The sequence below is a fragment of the Falco naumanni genome, chromosome 2 (genome assembly GCF_017639655.2).
Source record: "Falco naumanni isolate bFalNau1 chromosome 2, bFalNau1.pat, whole genome shotgun sequence".
In the NCBI taxonomy this organism is placed as follows: Eukaryota; Metazoa; Chordata; class Aves; order Falconiformes; family Falconidae; genus Falco; species Falco naumanni.
In genome coordinates, this window is record NC_054055.1 from 118,601,126 (window position 1) to 118,618,517 (window position 17,392).

The window sequence follows — 17,392 nt, forward strand, 5'->3', positions numbered from 1 at the left end:
ACAAGCCATTGCTACTCTATAAATTATGCAGACACAACACCTTCCATTTGCATTTTCTGGAAGTTGTTTTTAACTTTTAGGTGTTACCAGGAGATCAGGTAAGATGCCGTTAGTGTTAGCCCCATATCTATTATAATTTGCCTTTTTTATTATTATTATTAAACAATCATACAGGACATTACGGTCTGAGGAAGGGCACGGACATCAGTGCGCTTCTGCCTGCAGAGAAGATTCATGCAGGCAGATTTGAGATATAATGGCAGACCATAATTATTGCATGGTTTTGGCGTTAACTGAACAAATGTGGTTTAAAAACTAAAATACAGATTCTAATCCGTGGTGTACAGGATGCCAGACTGTAAAAAGTCTAATGCCCTAACTTCTTATCCACAGAAAACAAAACTATGCAAAAGGAAGAATAAATCACTGTTGAAGCAATGTCATAAAAATGAGATAGAAATATGCTTATTTTTTAAATCAAGATGCTAAGCTGCTTTTAAATTAAGAAGGTTCAAGGGGCTAGGTTTCTATTACATTCCAGCATGCAGACATGCCAGTATGTATACTTCAGCAATTCAGTAAAAGAAGCCACAGATGGCTATAGTATTTCTTCTTTTTAAAAAATCATGAATTTAGCCATGATCATAGAAGGCACATTGAAAAATATACCAACTCTACTATCTATTAGCATAATTTTCTATGAATTTTATCAGTTATTTCAAGCAGATACACAGTAATGGAAAATTAAGTATCACACTGCAAACACAGCACTCTAGAAATAGTAGGCAAACCTTAACTGATATTATTTGATGAACTATTAAATGATTAGGAGACTTACTCCTAATCTAAAATTTACCTCTTGAAACATGTGGCCATACTACAGTAAAATAGATTCCAGTATGAACAAACAAAAAGCTTGCTTAAGCATCTTGTAGTGGCAGTGTATCAGTAACTGCAACTTGCCACGTCTATATTCAATAGAGGATAAAAGCACTTTCACCGTTACATGGAAAACATCCAGTTCAGACTCAACACCCCAGTGGGGATTCACCATGGGGTTAAAAAAAAAAAAAAGCAAATAAGAAATGACTGTGCTGTGCATGAGCTCATGCCCTTATTAAACTAAATAAATGGTTTCAAGTCAGGTTAGGCATCCAAGTCATTTTGTCAACACTGAATTTTTTTTAGGCATTGATTTTCCTCGCTTAATTAAGTACTGGGGTAAGCATCTTGCTTCTTGATGTGAGGTCACGTCACGCTGTTACTGTGCATGCAGGGAGTGAGCTTCACGATGGATGGAAGCGAGTTAGAAATGTGTGCTCCGTGAAGGGGGGCTGGGAAACGCTGGACCGCAGACGTGACTGATACATGAGCGACCGCAGGGTGAAATTAACTTCTGCGTGCAGGCAGCCTGCTTAAGCCTGGGTACCATTTGGTGCCTGGTTTTTAAAGGTGCTGGAACAGTCGGAGAAAAATTAAACTGGACTGAGACGAACATTAACATCTGGCAAGGAAAGGCATTTCTTCTATAGGACAGAACCTATGGGGACACGGAGCATGAAACAGGTAACCCATGCTGCTCCATCTCTCCTTTGCCGTGAAGGAAGTCCTGACTTCGCTGCAGCGAACAGAATGACACCGCTGAATAATCCATTTCAATAATAAAAAAAAAAAGTGTCAGGCTCACTTAATGTAGTTGCATTTTGAAACATCTGTGATTAAGCAAACCATTACACGGATACAAAGACAAAAATCAGCGACAGCACCCACTCTCTAGCGAGCGAATTAAACAGAGCCATCTCAAGATGAAACAATGAAGCTTAGACTGGCCAGATATCTTGGTGGGAGGTCAGATGTCCAGGTCAGAACGCAGCCTAGGACACTGAAAGCCTAAGCAACTGCAACACGGCTCACGGTGAGGATGGGTGCTCAGCCCCGCTGGCATGTGGGGCATCAGGAACTGGGGGGGCCAAATAAGCAAAATCTCATTTCCCCGGTGCTGCAAGGACATGTGGCTGCTTTAGTCTTCAAAAGCCCAACTTCCCACATCATTAGATGCAGCAGTCCTTGTTCAGGGCTTCGATATAAGCAGAGCTAGCAAGTCCATCAGACCTCCTAAGCAGAAGTTACTGAAGCAGCCATAGATGCCTGTCGGCGTATTTTAAATGCTAGATTTTCTGCTTACTCTAGCTATTCAAAACAGTGAAATAAATAGCTCAATAGGTATCTTACGACCACAATATTGTAAAGTCTTCAATTCAATGTTGTTTTTTTTAAAAAAAAAAAAAAAAAAATCAACATGTACACTTGTCATGCTTTACTGCAGAGCCTTAGAATAAAGGGTGGGGATGCAAGGATAAAATCTACAGTGCAAAAATAAGACCGAACTGTATTTGTACTTGAACAGAGTTATTCCTGGACCTCATTCTTCTTCCCTTCAATGAAGTTTAATTGTCTATTTTGAGAAAATTAGACACACACACACATTAAAACGTTTGTTTTTCCAGAGCGAGAGATTAAGGCTATACCAGTCACATCTGGGAAAATGTCAGAGAAGCTATTTTTGCTCACCCATGCATTTGGACTGTCATGAATAGCTTTACAAAGTAATTTCATCACATCTCAAAAAACCCCGTATGAATAGGACCTCACTAAAGTGCTTTTGTATGAATTGTCATTAAAAGTTACTTACGGCAAAGTCGAAAGCAGTGAATCTCCTTACCTCTTTTAGACTATTGGGACTGACAGGAAATCCCTTTCCTCCAGAAAGTGCGGAATATTTTTTTTCCAGATTACAGAGATTCTCTTTTTCCTGTTAAAAACAGACTTTTTATATTAAACAACAAAACAGTCAGGTAGTGAAAATAAATGCTAGCCATTTTCTTAACCGTGTAAAGAAACATGCTGGGGTAGAAGGCTAGAAACTGCACAGCAGTGCTTCGACTTCATCCCTTTACAGCAGAACTGAACAAAAGAAAATGGGGGTACAGAATGAAAAGCCAGTGAAAGATTTTATTTAATAAATATTAACAGCCAAAACCAAGTAGGTCTTACTGCAGCATTTTGAAAATGCTGATTCAGCTTAGTGAGTTAACTATGATTTCTCTCATGATTAAAAGCAAAACATGAAATGGATGCGAAGGGTTCACGCCAGCTGCTTATTAACCAGACGTTAGCTCATGTTCAGTAGCTCATCTCCCGGGCTAGTATGGGCCACCACAAGCCAAAAATCTGAGCCCTCTCTGCACAGTTCCAGCAGCCACACAGGGAGCATGGGCTTCGAGCCTCAGCACCCGGCTGGGTGCCTCTGGTTAAGTCCTCTGGAAGGGGGACACCTCTAAAACCCTCTCGATTACCAAATACCACTAGCATTTTCTCTTAGGAAATCTGATTAATTACAAAAGATCTCTTTTTTTTTTTTTTAAAAAAAAAAAGGTTTTAAGATACAAACAATGCCTATCATGTTATCACTTACTTGCTAGCTTCTGCAAAACTGGTGCTTTACTTGTGCTCTACGTTCTTTTATTCTGTGAAATGCTCTTCTATCACATACTAAAGCTATCTGAAAGACAATAAAATACTTACCCTTTGCAGCATCATTATTAAGTTGTTTTTCTCTTTTACAAAATGATCTTGTTCTCTTTGTGCTTGTTGGACAATATGATTGGCTTGTTTTTTGAGAGCAGAAATCTTTTCCTAATACAAAAAGAAAATAATCACAATTTACATGTTTTATTTTCATAGCACAAGACAACCTGCAACAATGATCCTATTCATGAGAGTTCACCCATTCACACGAGTGAAGCAGTAGGAAAAGAAGTTTTTACAAGACGGCTCACTGCTTAGAACCAGATAATTACATGAGATTTAGACAGTAAAGAGACAATTTGTTTAAGAGACAAAGCAAAAGAACAACTGCACGTGTTCTTTGATGATATGGTGATTAGCATCCATGTACTGAACAGAACTGGTGTAGACATGCAACTTCTGATCTCTGAAAAACTGGTATTTAATTGGATAAGACAGAACCTTTAGAACAGATTTTAAAAATTAAGGGATTTTATTAATTTGGTGCCCTGTTATTATTTTAACAGGATCGTTTCATATCAACATCAATTACAAGCACAAAATAACTATACTTTTCTCCAGAGCGTACAAATCTCCTTTCTTAAAGAAGAAAAAACAACATCTTGGTACTTTCTGTAGCAAAATTAAAGGATTTAATTTTCATATGCAAATATACAACGAGGATGCGGAATTTCATTGATTTGTTTCCTTCTGGAGAAGTGCATGATTCGATCTTTGTGAGATGTGACTGGGCCATCATCTTTGCTCTTCCTCAAAAGCTTTTTCAAAGAGGAAAGTTGCATTACTTCTTACAGATGGGGCAGGCTGTAGATCCGTTTCATCTATTTTATGCTCAACAACAAAGGACAAATGAATCGTGTGTTGGTGGTTTTACCTTTCTACTGACAATGCTGCGCTGATATTCAGCTACTTCATGCAGGAGCTGTTGTGTCAGATTTTCTTTCTCCTCATCTAACCTGCTTTCGTGTTCAAGCTGCTGAAATTCCAAATCTTCAAAGTGTTTGCTTTCTATGTCCAAAAGATCAGCATCCTTAAATAGAATAAAAGGAGGGGGGGGGAATAAAAAAAAGCAATTATGCTTTCACTGACACCAGAGTAGAGATACAAACACGCACAAAAATCAGTCTAAAATGGTATTTCATACAACATGTTCAAACAGAAATCGATGCTTTTAATGACCTACCGTCATAATCGGAGAGCAAATAGGGCTAATCATTATTTTTATGTTGCTTTCTCCATGGGGAGGAAGCTGTTTCGCAGTGTTTGGAGCAAGCTGGAGCTTCCTAAGCACCGAGCACACCCTGGCTGGGCGGATCGCTCTGCTGTAGCCAAGCTGTGACACCACCAAAGCCTGAACCCATTTGGTGAGGTTGTGAGATGCCAAACTGGGACAGCATCTGCTGACCAACCCAAAAGGAGAGGAGGTATCGTCCCTGTAGCACCGCATTAACGAACTATGGGAATACACACTCAAACGGAGGAGTCTGAACTGCAGTTGGAATTTCTTCAGGTCTAGCCCAAGTACCAGCACCGGTTTTATTAAGCAAACGTACAGTCAGACCGGACCAAAGACATTGGAGCTGCAACCAGCACGTTGCCATCACCTCAGCAGCGATGCCCAACCATGACGTGGCTCAGCCAGCAGCTGACCGTGGACCACCGGACTGGAGGTGGCAACTGCTCCCTGCACAAACACAGAATTAAGGACTCTAGTCATCCACCCTAGCCAGCAGATGCCTTACTTCAGAAAAGCTTATCAGCCCACTTTTACACATTCCCCTGGGCCAGCAGCAGGTGTTGGCAGGAAAAAGAGGTTGAATGCTGCAGAAAAGGCTCAAGAAGTAAGAGCACGCCTGCCTTCCGCTGAGGGATGACAAGATACAACTGGTGGTGCCTTTCAGCACAAGGACTGAACGCTAATCTTTCTCCTGCAGCATCTGTGTATTCATAATACCAATTCCTACTTACAGGTTCCACAGTTCTGAAGAAAAGGGTGTTTTTACTAATCTCAGTATTATTAAACGCTAAGGATCTCTAAAACAGGCACATCGTGCATAACTTGGTAAGCAAGAAAACCTACATCCTGTAAGCAATTTGTCATTCTAGGGGAATGCAAACTTACTCCTTTACTTATTTTGACCCGAGGCAAAGGTCAGTGACTGGGAGAAGCAGGTAAGTCTCTATAAAGTCATTCAAAACCAGCCTCAATGTACCAGGGAAAGACATGGGATGCAGAAACTGAAGAATCCAAGTTGCTATATGAAATACCAGCATCTTCCCAATATTCTCCAAGGATGAGCCTTTCACTTGTAGCAGACAGTAAAGAGGTCAAAGGCAAAGGTGCAGGCTAAAAATTACAAGAACGCGGTTACCTGCGATACAGAAACACTTCATGCAAACCAGTCAGCCACTTTCAGCATTCAAAACAAACAGCAGGGCTTTGCCTGGGCCATGAAAGTCAGCAAATTCAGCCTATTTCAGACCACATTAATTGCGACTGAGGCAAAAGAACAGACTTCAGAGAAGGCAACCAATAGCCAGAAAGGCAACCGGTAGCCAGCTGAGCTCACAACGTGCTGTATCGTTTGTGAAACGTGCTATGGAACAAGAATTTACCCACATTCCACACCACTGTGTCCACTGGGGAAAAATAAACATACCTAATTTGAAACCAAGTCCATTTTCTAATTAAAGACCCGGCCAAGGGTAAGCGGCAGTAGCTTAGCTCTACCAGCGGTTGCAAGCACACTGCAGTGAGAGCAGCAGCCATGCAGGTACATGGGGACCGAGACCCTGAGCAGCCCACACACAGCAGCAGGGCCATGAGATCTGGCTCTGAGATGTGTCCCCACAGTCCTTGCCACAACCTTCACAGGGATCCTCCTCGGCAGCGCAGGATTTGTAGGAGGAGAACTGTTCTTGCTGTAGGTAATGGCCTCCTGAGCCAAGCAGCAAATGTACTCTCTCCCTTTTATTAAAACAGTTGACATCAAAACATTGTAATTTATAATTATTAACAAATAACAGGCACAACATTTCCATCTTGGATTTCCAAACCATAAAATTTCTCCTGCATCTCTATTACTTCAGTAATGGCACTGGAGAAAATTCACTGGGAGGGAACCTGGCCCTTATTTCAGGATGTGGTGGGAGCTCCATGGGCCCAAATCTGTAAAAATTCGGAGAATTTTACCTGAAGAGTAAGGTATTTCCCAGCAACAGACACTGTCTTTTCAGACCTTTTCAGGTATCCAGGCTTATATTCCCATTCCCCATTTATGCATCTCTCTACAAACCCAGACACGTGAGAACAAATAAGCGTTGGTGCCTTCATACTAACAGTGGAGGATGAAGCATACCAATTAACATTAAATAAGCCATCAGGAAGATCGACGCTTTCCCTCAGTGCCTTCCACAAGCCCTCAGGTTTCACCGGTCCCTGATGGAAGTGTCCTACCTGCCCAACGGGGAGAGCGTGTATGCATTACGGACACCGGGAAGCGTGCAGAGTGTGCCAGGTACCCACTGCCAACCCCAACCCCAACCCCAACTCCGGACCACGCTGCAGCCAGGTGACCCTGGGAAACTGGCTGCCTGCTCCTCTGGGCGCAGGTTATGAAGTTACTGAAGTCCCAGAGATGAAGCAAGAAGGGAATTCAATTCACCACCTTCACACCTTCCGCGTGGGCAGTAAAGCAGCACATCACCTGCTGCACTCTGACATCTAATCCTGTACCGGGCTTATTTTGTGGGAAGAAGGTATTTTCTCTCTTTTGGGTATGATACTTACAGTAATTCTGTAACTGCTGTCACGTCCCACACCTGTTTGAGCGCTACCATGAGCTAACTCAGTGATAACTGCCACTGCTTCGACCACAGGCAACTTCCCATACAGTTGGCCTGGAATAACGTGCAATAGGACTAACTGGACATTTAACCGAACCCCGCGTTTCAAGGATTGTCCCACCTGCAAATCTAAAATAGCTATTTAAGCCAACTTGGAAGGAAGAAAAAAAAAGAAAAATTACAAAAATTTAACCAGCTTTCTAGAAGCCTCTTGGTGGTCCATAGTAAAAAAGGTTTTACTACCATCCCACAGCAACAACACCGCGACTTCTCATGAATTAATAACTTCAAGTATGTGACTGCATAGGAGAGGCTGCCTTTTCTTTTAATATCTATGAGATATTATATAATACTACCTTTTCTTTGGTTGTTTTAAAGGTAACTTACAATAAGCCTTAAGCGTCTCAAAACCAGCAAACCTCTCATTTACTACAGAAGAATTTAACGTCTTTATCTCCAAAGATGGACTTTTTTACTTTTTGCTCTTTGAAAAAAACAAAATAGAATTCTGCAAATAAACCATAACCTAAGGATTTTTGCCTACAAAGCAGAAAAACCCTTTTTGGTCACTGCTGTTACAGCCCTTATTTCTGATAGAAATGCTCAAGCCAGAAAAAAACACAAAACCATTAAAAAAATCAAGTTTGACTTTCAGATGGCCTCTTGAGTTTGCCATACTGATGCTTTTAAAATTATTCCCCTCTCAAAAAAAGCTCTAGTTATATGTGCTGTAGAACACACTTAAGATTAATGAATGCTAAAATCTTTCCACAGAAAATAACTGTACCTTCACAGGCAATACTGTAGCTTTTTTGGTTACAAATAACACAAAATAAAATCAAAATGCAATTAGGCATCTTTATGCAAAGGCTATTACACCGATGTGCAACTGTTGAAAAATGTAGGAAAAAATAAAGCTGCTTTAATAAGTATTATCATCTTCAAAATGAATTTTTGAAGCACAGTTCAGGCTAACAGCTATGTTGTACACTGGAAAAAAAAAGAAATTATCCACGGCTTCCCTGAGACAGCCATTTACAGCACTGCAAAGGAGGAGTACGCAACAGGACCAGACAACAGCGGCAGGAAAATGCTGCTCAAATGGCTGATCCCACCGACTAAAGCTCAGTTCCCGTCTTTGCGATGCTCCACCATCTAAATGTCACAACAGCTTTCACACCACCCAGCAAGCCTAAGGTGCTAGTTACAGGCAAGTAGCCCAAAGCTTTAAAAACATTCAACACAAAATGATTTCCAATCCGCCCGTTTGCACTCTATGCCACTGTGGACATTACAGGCATTCCACAAAAACCCCATAACCCTCGTGATTAGGAATCGCAAATATGTTCAGACACTGGATACTTGAAACAGAATATGTTACACTTAACTCCAAAACAAAACAAAACAAAAAAAAATAGTGCAATCTTGAAACTTGCTACTGACCCTCTTCAGCTGCTGCTGTAATTGTTCCCTCATGGACTCAGGGCAATTATCAAGCTGCGTCTTCTGCTCGGAGTAAAGCTCCTGAAGCCTCTCTAGTTTTTCCCTCTCAGCATCAAGTTTTAATTTTTCCTGAAGCATGAACCAGAAAATAAACACAATTACCTTCAAACCCAAGCAGTTGTTAGTGATTATGACAGCGCGTGGCAAAACCTGAACGAGCTGTTGAAGCACGTAGGGTCAAAGATGGAAAACTCTTGTTAGTTGAAATGCAACGGTGGGATGCCAGTGATCAAACCAAAACATTAAGCATTTTAGTGCGGTGATTATTTCTCTCCCTCGTCACTGTGTTTTGTACCCGTGTCTGGATGATGCCGTTAAAGCCCACTGCCCAAACACTTGTCTCACCTAATTGAAAAAAAAAAAAAAAAAAAGGAAAAATAAAGAAAACAAAAGAGGAAATGGGAGCCATGTTAGTGAGGCAATTGAGGAAGGAGAGAGAAAAGTGTAGCTTTTAGGAAGCAAAATGGATGGAAAATTACTGTAGTCTGGCAGTGAGGGGAAAATGGGTCCTCCCAGGAGAACGAATTACATGCCTACGTGCCTCTGTACAGATAACTACATTTAGCAAGCAGTGAAAAACCAGAACGAGACAGAGCTGTGTGAAGAAGTAACTCCGGGCCAGGAAATCCAGTTGCAGCAGAAACACCGAGTGATTTTTGCTTCAGGATACAGGAATACCTGTTCTTGGGGATCAAAGGGGACTCCCTGGTCTCCTCCAACTAGTTCAGCTTTCCCCTCATCCACTTGAGTAGCAGTGCTTGGCACACTGCTTCCCATCCTCAAAAGCCTGTAACCTTGAAATGTTTGCAATAAAATACTGAATGACTTAGTGTGCAGCACTGCTCCAAAGACTGGCTGCGGATCACTTAAAGCTACCTTGTACACTATTATTTATCCATGGGCCAAAGTCTGAAAACCGATAAATCAGAGTGCAAAGAATTTTTTCAATGCCTTTTACTTGCACCTACACTGGCCAATGTAGCAGATGCATTTCCTTCGACTGAGCAATTAATAACTGGAATAACCAATACGCTTGATAAGCCAGGCAGAAATAATCAAGTCAGTCCCTGAAGCCCAGCTCTCTGCTACCTTCTATTTCTCTTTTCCTCCTTGTTCTGTAGTTACACATCTCCCCTCAGATGGTCTCCAACTCTCCTTCATACTCAAAACAGTATCAGCCCCGAAATTCCAGCTTCTTCTTTTGAATGCTCCAAGAACAGTTGAATTCTGTCACAGCATCCACTCATGGTCCCAACTGTTATTTAAAATCAAATGCATGGCTCAGCAGGTGCTATATGATCAGACACTCCACAGCACCCTTATGCACATGCCATAGAGAAGGAACTTCTTTGGGCGTACCCTGCTTGCCATTTCAAACTGGGGGATGGTCTTTCCCCAAAACCTTCTCTTTGTGGATCCTGACAAGGTTCTCTAACTCTCACACATGGTGCAGGCACAACAACAACAACATCATGTATTAGCTGCCTGCTTTCTTTATGGTTTTATCTCTAAATCTGAGTGGGATCAGGGGCTGGGATTTCATTTTCCTAGTATTAAAAAAAAACAAAACAAACAAAAAAACCACAACAGGAAGCATTCGCATTCAAGCCCAATGTCAACCGAATTCGCAGCTTTGTTATTTTCATTTACACATTCAGCTTCTCAGCTCACACAATCTGACAAACAAAATGCTGAACACAGAAGATTGTTTGATTTTTTTCTAAGCTTGTGAAAATGAGCAACTGAGCCAGCATATTCAGTTACCTGGACCTGCTGTACTAGCTTACAACAGCAGCAGCAAGGCTCAGAAATACGGAGGATGTAGCACGTGCAAGCTGCGCCATGAGGGAGAAGCGTGCAGCTCTTGAGAGGTCACCTCTAGACCTCCGTCCTCAAGCAACCCCATTTGCTGAATCATCCTTACTTCCACATGGAAGGAAATCTATGAATAAGGTGGTAGCTCCGCTCCTCGCAAACCCTGCTGGTTAACATTCAGCCTATGGTCTGCCACGTTGTTTCTCGCTTTCCTTTTCTGCCCACCTAGCAATCTAAAGCAGCAAGGACTTCTCCCAACTTTGCGGCAGTATCGTGCCTCCAAAGCTATTCATAGCTCTCTAAATAGCTATGTGCTGCAACAAGCATGCTCATTCATTAACAAGCAAGACAAATCTTGAGTGTGAGGAGACATCATCAGCGAGTACAGAACTCCCTGAGAATCCTGCCAGAGATACTGTTACTTCCCTCAAGAAATTAGAAACCTATTCCTTTGAGATTGAAAGTGATACTCATCTGGTCTATTTATAGCATAGGAAGTGATAACATCCCACCAGACCGGCTCCCTTCAAAATGTGCAGTCTTAACAGGAAATATCACTTCCAGCAATGAGGGCCATTATCTGTTTTGCAGCTGTGGAGTTCAGTTCGCTGACATCCCTGGCTGTGCATTGATGAAGTCCATCTAATTCACAAAAAGTAATTTGATAAAGAAATGAGTAATCAGAATTTTTTCATACAGTCTCTTCTATAAATGGATCAAGGCGAGTTCTTTGTGAAGGGGAGAGATTAATAACTTTGCAAGCCGTGCGCAAGATGCAGCTGAGGCAGGCGGGCGGCTGACTCTGCGAGCTGTTTGCTCGGCAGCGGCCAGCAGCAGAGCTGTGAACAGAGCCCACGTGCTCCAGACGCTTATCCTCATTTAACCGCAGGAGCTTGTACTTGTTAAACATTTCTCTGCAGTCAACCGCTTCCCAGCCCCAGCACGGACTCCGGAGCCGCGTTAACTCCACTCTGGCTCAATTCTTAACATCCTGTTTCCAGAGAAATGAAGCACAGCTCAGTAAAGCGCAACATCTGGTCTTAGCCTACCGCCCGCCTCGCCCTATGGGCTGCCTTTAGGCAGCTGTTAAATGAACTTGGGGTCTGCCAGGACACAGGGCAGGACCGTCTTGGGTTTTGATGATGCTGGAGCACAGCCTGGATCAGTTTTGGAGACTATCCGAACGTGGACAGCAGTAAAAAGAATTGATGCGTGACACTATCCCCCAAGTGTCACATCCTATGTATATGTGCCTGTACATATGGTATGAACACAGACCATAAGTGATCAACATGGATGACACAAGGAGATCAACCTATAGATCTGGTAGAGCTGATTTCTGGGCAAAGAGAGAGAAAAAAAGAATATATATCCAAAACATCTCATAGATGATGAGGACACGGAGGAAATAAAAGGTCAGTATTAAAGACAATCATCACCCCTAGAAGAACGGGAACAATGGAAGGAAAGAGAGAGACCAATTGCTTCCGTGTTGTCTGCTGCAGTTAAGGATGCCCTATGCCTGATCAATACCGCTACTTAAAACCCTAGCAGGTCCCCACACCCCTTCTGCAGAGAAGTTCTGCTTTTCAATTTGTCATTCATCACGTTCTGCTACTGCAGGCTAAAACTGTAGAGCAGCATGTGTCTGCATGTACATGTGCCTTCGGAGCCAAGCTTCCTGCACAAACCGGTAGACTCTGCAGAAATGAGTCAGAGTAAACTGGGATGAAACAGAGAAAGCGTCTCAAAAATCCAGATAAAAATTGGAAAAAAACACAGCAAGAAACGTATAATTTTTACCAAGTTACTGTGCAATGATTGTACGGCTAAGTGAACCGGGCTCACTCTACAACCTTCCAACCCTACCTCCTCCCCTGCCCCAGCCAAAAACCCCCAACAAAAAAAAATAAATAATTGGGTGTGTGTTATTTTCAGAAAGAGAAACTGCAAAGAAACCTAGAAGCCATAAACAAAGAAAAAATAATAATAATGACTGCCTTCCCATCCAACGGGCTCTTATACTGTACATGTTCCAGGCTGAAGTACTCCAGGACCTTCCTCAGTCCAACTCGCCTGCAAATCACCATGTTTTAAGGCAGCGACACCCCATTACCCCCCCCCCCCCCCCCCCCGGTTCTGCCGTGCACTCCCCGTCTCTCAGTACGGAACCAGCTAGTTTTACAATCCTCACAGGTTTCTGAGAAATAAGAAGCACAGGCAGTTCTTTGTTGTGAAAAGCTCCTCCATCTCCATGCTTCCACCTCCAGGCAAATTTTATTCTTTTACTCCAAAAGAACATTCCTCCTCTTCTCCAAAAGAACCTACTGCAAATGCTAGAAGTGGAGGAGAAAGAGCAGACTACAGAAACGATTCCCTTCTCCTTGGAAGTGGTGATGCTACAGTTTGCCTCTTCAGTAAAACATTCTGGAGGGTAAGGGGAAGAGCAAGAAAAATTGACTTTAACAACTCACTGATGAAATTGGCCTGACCCCTGCCATGAATTTGTAAGAAAATAAACTAGCCCTAACAGAAAGCAGGCTAGGAAACGTGACCTGCTCTTCAGTGGTTAGCGGCTGAAAAGGGCAAACGGTACGTTTGGGCAAAGCGTTAAACCTGAGGTCTGCTGACTCTTCCAGCACTCTTGCAAACTGGAAGTATTTCCAGCGCTACGACTGATACAGATCAGACTGCACACCTCTCTGATTAAAAAAATATTGCTGAAATGAAACAGATACTCCTGTGCACAAACTACATGCTCCTTTTCTACATTGTTCAGACTACTCCTTCCTGCATTCCTTGATTGCTTCCAGGGCAGAAGCACAAAACTTGTCACAATTTTGTTGTTTGTCATTCAGTCCTGGTGGGTTTCATAAAAGAAACCGTTAAGAAGGGGGGGGGGGGGGGGGGGGGGGAAGATGTCAGGCATATGAGGAGCATAATATGACAGAAGAAGGTATTTCACAACAGTTCTTTTCACTGCACAACTGGTAACTAATTTAATAACATGATAGACACTATACAGTGATGGCATCTGTATGAGAGATCTCCATGGTTTTGCTTCACATGCATGTACAAAGCCAACGGTAAAAAGCATTTTAAATCACAGTAAGCAATCTCGCTGCTGTAAGTAAAAACACAATAGTTGCACACATTAACTTGCTCCTAAGACAACTCAAGTTTTATGGAATTTCTCAGCTCATTCTCCAACCACTGCAATGCGTTGTCCCAGCAAACAGATGGGGAGGCAAAAGAAAACCCCTGTTCCTTCATGAATGTAGAAGAGGGAATAATCATCCAAACCATAAAAAAAAATGTCAAGTGAGAAAATTAAAATTTTGTATAGTCTTTGTCATCTAGATGACAATAAGAGGATTTCCCTTAGTGGTATAAGCCATTCTGCTATTTCCCTCATGACTGTTTTAAAAGAAAGCTTCAGTTTTTCAGAGTTTTCTCCACATTATCATCTTTTTCCTCATTAGTGTTCTCTCTAAAGGTTATCCTTACGTGGATAAATCCAGCGGATGCAAGTATTCCTCAAAAAACTTGATCTTGTATGTTGTGTCTTAAGGAGGTTAATATGTTAAAGACATGATAACTCATTGATTTAAAATACTTGCTTACATCTTGCTGAACTGGAATCTGACCAGGAAAGATTTAAAAGGCTATGCTATGAGGCAGAAATTTTTCAGATTCGTCAGAATAAAAAACAACAGCAGGAATTTTGAAGCCAGAAGAGAAAGGATTCAGGAGAGACCACCAGTATATTTAACGCTGCATGGTGGTGGCTCATCGGCCAGCCACTCTTTCCTTGACTCGGATCTTGCAAATCTCTGCAGCACTAACTCAGCAAAGAGGCTGAGCTTCCAATGATTTGGAATGTCTGGGATATTCTGCTAATGACTGAAAAATATTTCCACAAAAGCATGTGGACCAGTTCAAATGTATTCCAAAAAAAGATGAGTTATCCGCTGCCAGCTGCTCCTGCTTTCTGCTCTTGAGAAGGGACAGGAAACCCGGGCTGATAACAGAGTCCTGGAGTACGTATTTCCACCATGACATAAGGCAAAGGTCCTCCAGAAGAAAAGGAGTAACCTCCTTCCTTTAAAACACAGTCTAAACTTTTGCATAAACAATTATTTTGAAGCTCTCTTCCAAAACTCCCACTTAGCTATGATTACCTCCCACAGCACTTCTGCTAAATTCATTACTCATTTGCAGTTATTCCTGTTTATTCGGCCTTTCTTTCCCCGGCTGTGTCATTACTTTCAACCTCATGCTTTAACTCAGAGACATCAGGCATGGCAAATCATTAAGCATCTTTTTCCACATATGCTGGACTGCACGTTTTAAAACTACACAGATTAAGGAAGCACTGTAGGAAAAGAAAGTACTTTGCAAATCTGGATAACATCCAATCGGGCAAAAATACAATTTTCTCCAGCTTCCTCACAGACAAACGTCAATACTGAACTAAGTCTCGCGAGCTAAGTCATCGGGAGGAAGCCGGAATTGTAAATAGCACCGTGGACCTGAGGTGATATTCCACAGGGAACAACAGCATCATTATTGTACACCACAGTGCAGCACCATGAGTGACTGCCATGGGAATTACAGGGAGCCAGGCCCGGATGGCAGGGAGAAGGGAGACTGGCTCACCCGATGGCACCTTCCCGGGTACCGCCCAGCTCAGCCCTCTCCAGAGCAGGCTGTGCTCAGGGTGATTTTTGCTACAGGTACTGTAGCAAAGCTTTCCTGGAGAGCTTCAAGCTGTATCTGTCAAACTGTGTTACTAGTGGCTTATCAGGGCTGTCTCTGCATAAGGAACTTGCAATGAATAGCTTAAACACTGCTATTCAAATACGTCGTTAGTCATTTTTTCTACAGATAAACCCAAATATTGCAGTTTTAAAAAAAAATATTAAATCTGATGACTGTAAAGCTGTGATCAAGCAGCATGGCCACAGAGGCACAGAAAGACCTTCCTCCACACACCTGCACCATTTCCAGCATAGCTGAAAGCACAGGCCATGCCAGACAGCCCTGCGAGTAGCGGCCCCGGCTGGGAGAGCCCTGCGAGTAGCTGCCCCGGCCGGGAGAGCCCTGCGAGTAGCTGCCCCGGCTGGGAGAGCCCTGCGAGTAGCTGCCCCGGCCGGGAGAGCCCTGCGAGTAGCGGCCCCGGCCGGGAGAGCCCTGCGAGTAGCGGCCCCGGCCGGGAGAGCCCTGCGAGTAGCTGCCCCGGCTGGGAGAGCCCTGCGAGTAGCTGCCCCGGCTGGGAGAGCCCAGCCCTGTCAGCAGTGGTTCCCGGCAGAGCTGCACCACAGCCAGAGCTACACAGAGTCCTGCAACGCTGCTGAAAGGCTCTGTCACCTTCTCTTCAAAACAGCAAGCGCTCAGAGCTCTTATTTCTAAGACCTAAGCAAAGCAACACTAATTGCTTCACGCCTTACAATGTGCGTGGTGGCACACTCACAAAAGCAAGGGAAAAGCTTTCAACTTACCGCAGGGTGTGCGATATGTTTTCCTCCCCACCAATTCATTTGTTCTTCCTCACAGTTAGTCCTGCCATGTGTTCAGGTAGGGCTGAGCGCAGGACTCAAACAAGATCAGGATGCAGCCTACCATATCACGCCCGAACCCACTTGCAAAATCCATTCCTGATTTGCAAGCAAGGTGCTGGGACACAGAGACGTTGCACCACGGCAAAGAGCACGCTGGCACAGCCCGAAACCGAACTCACAACTCTCCTGCCCCCGAGTATGTTTTCAACTCGACTCCCTTGCCTCCCAAGGGCTAGAAACTGTGGTTTTAGAACTGTGCAAAAGTTGGCAAAACTTTGTGTCCTGATCTAAACAAATTGTGCACAGGGTGTTAAAAATAAATAAAATAAAATTAGGTCAAAAGTAGTACAACAGTTTCCACCTACAGTCTATTTCAAGTACCTAACACGGCCCAATAATTAGGCTGTAGTTTATGATCTCCCTTTTTAAGAATTTCACAGGTTTTTCAAACAGGTGCATGGGTAAGGATGAAACACAACCAGGCAGGGTTTTCCTGTCAAACAGGTGCCGAGATCAGTGGCACATTCCCGGAGATGCTCGTCGCTCCAGAGACAAGTGCCATCATGTATGGCACTAACACCCCACCATGGTTTCGTGACTTTCCCTCCCACCTGCGGTATATTCAGGTATCACCCTGGCAGAAACATAACCACCGTCCAAGCGATGGGACCTGACAGCTCCTTGCCAGGAAGCCCCACCAAAACCAAGACCACTGGTATCATTAGGGGTGAAATATTCAGGCAACTAGAAGAAAAGTGTGACCACTTTGTGGACACTGGGACACTTGTTCTTGCAAGAAACATAAAAAATACCATCAGCAGGGTGACAACTACTGGCCAAAACCCAAGCATTCGTTCTGTTGAGGGAGTCATATGTTTGAAATTATTTGAGCCAAAAGGACCACCCTCCCATCTCTGCCCAAGTGCCCCTTTTTGGGGGTGCGTGTGACCCTGTACTACTACAGAGCCAAGATGTTGCCTGTCTTGTTGCGTAAAACCTGCAGGGCTGCAAGCTTAAACCTACAGACACGCAGATCAGGCTTTAAAAAATTGTTGTTGCTTCAAGTCAGCCAGAACTTT

The 17,392-nt window shown here is 43.1% G+C and overlaps 1 protein-coding gene across 3 annotated transcripts in view; it reads right to left on the reverse strand.

The window, feature by feature from the left end:
• PHLDB2 (pleckstrin homology like domain family B member 2) overlaps nucleotides 1-17,392 on the reverse strand; it is a 126,730-nt gene that overhangs the window by 23,670 nt on the left and 85,668 nt on the right. For 2 of the 3 annotated variants that reach the window (XM_040583067.1, XM_040583069.1), the window contains exons 7-10: nucleotides 8,878-9,006; nucleotides 4,463-4,618; nucleotides 3,586-3,696; nucleotides 2,723-2,812 (exon numbers count right to left, since the gene is read on the reverse strand). In XM_040583067.1, the coding sequence (XP_040439001.1) occupies nucleotides 2,723-2,812; nucleotides 3,586-3,696; nucleotides 4,463-4,618; nucleotides 8,878-9,006 (486 nt within the window). The remainder of the gene's footprint in view (nucleotides 1-2,722; nucleotides 2,813-3,585; nucleotides 3,697-4,462; nucleotides 4,619-8,877; nucleotides 9,007-17,392) is intronic. The other variant, XM_040583068.1, reaches the window with a different exon arrangement.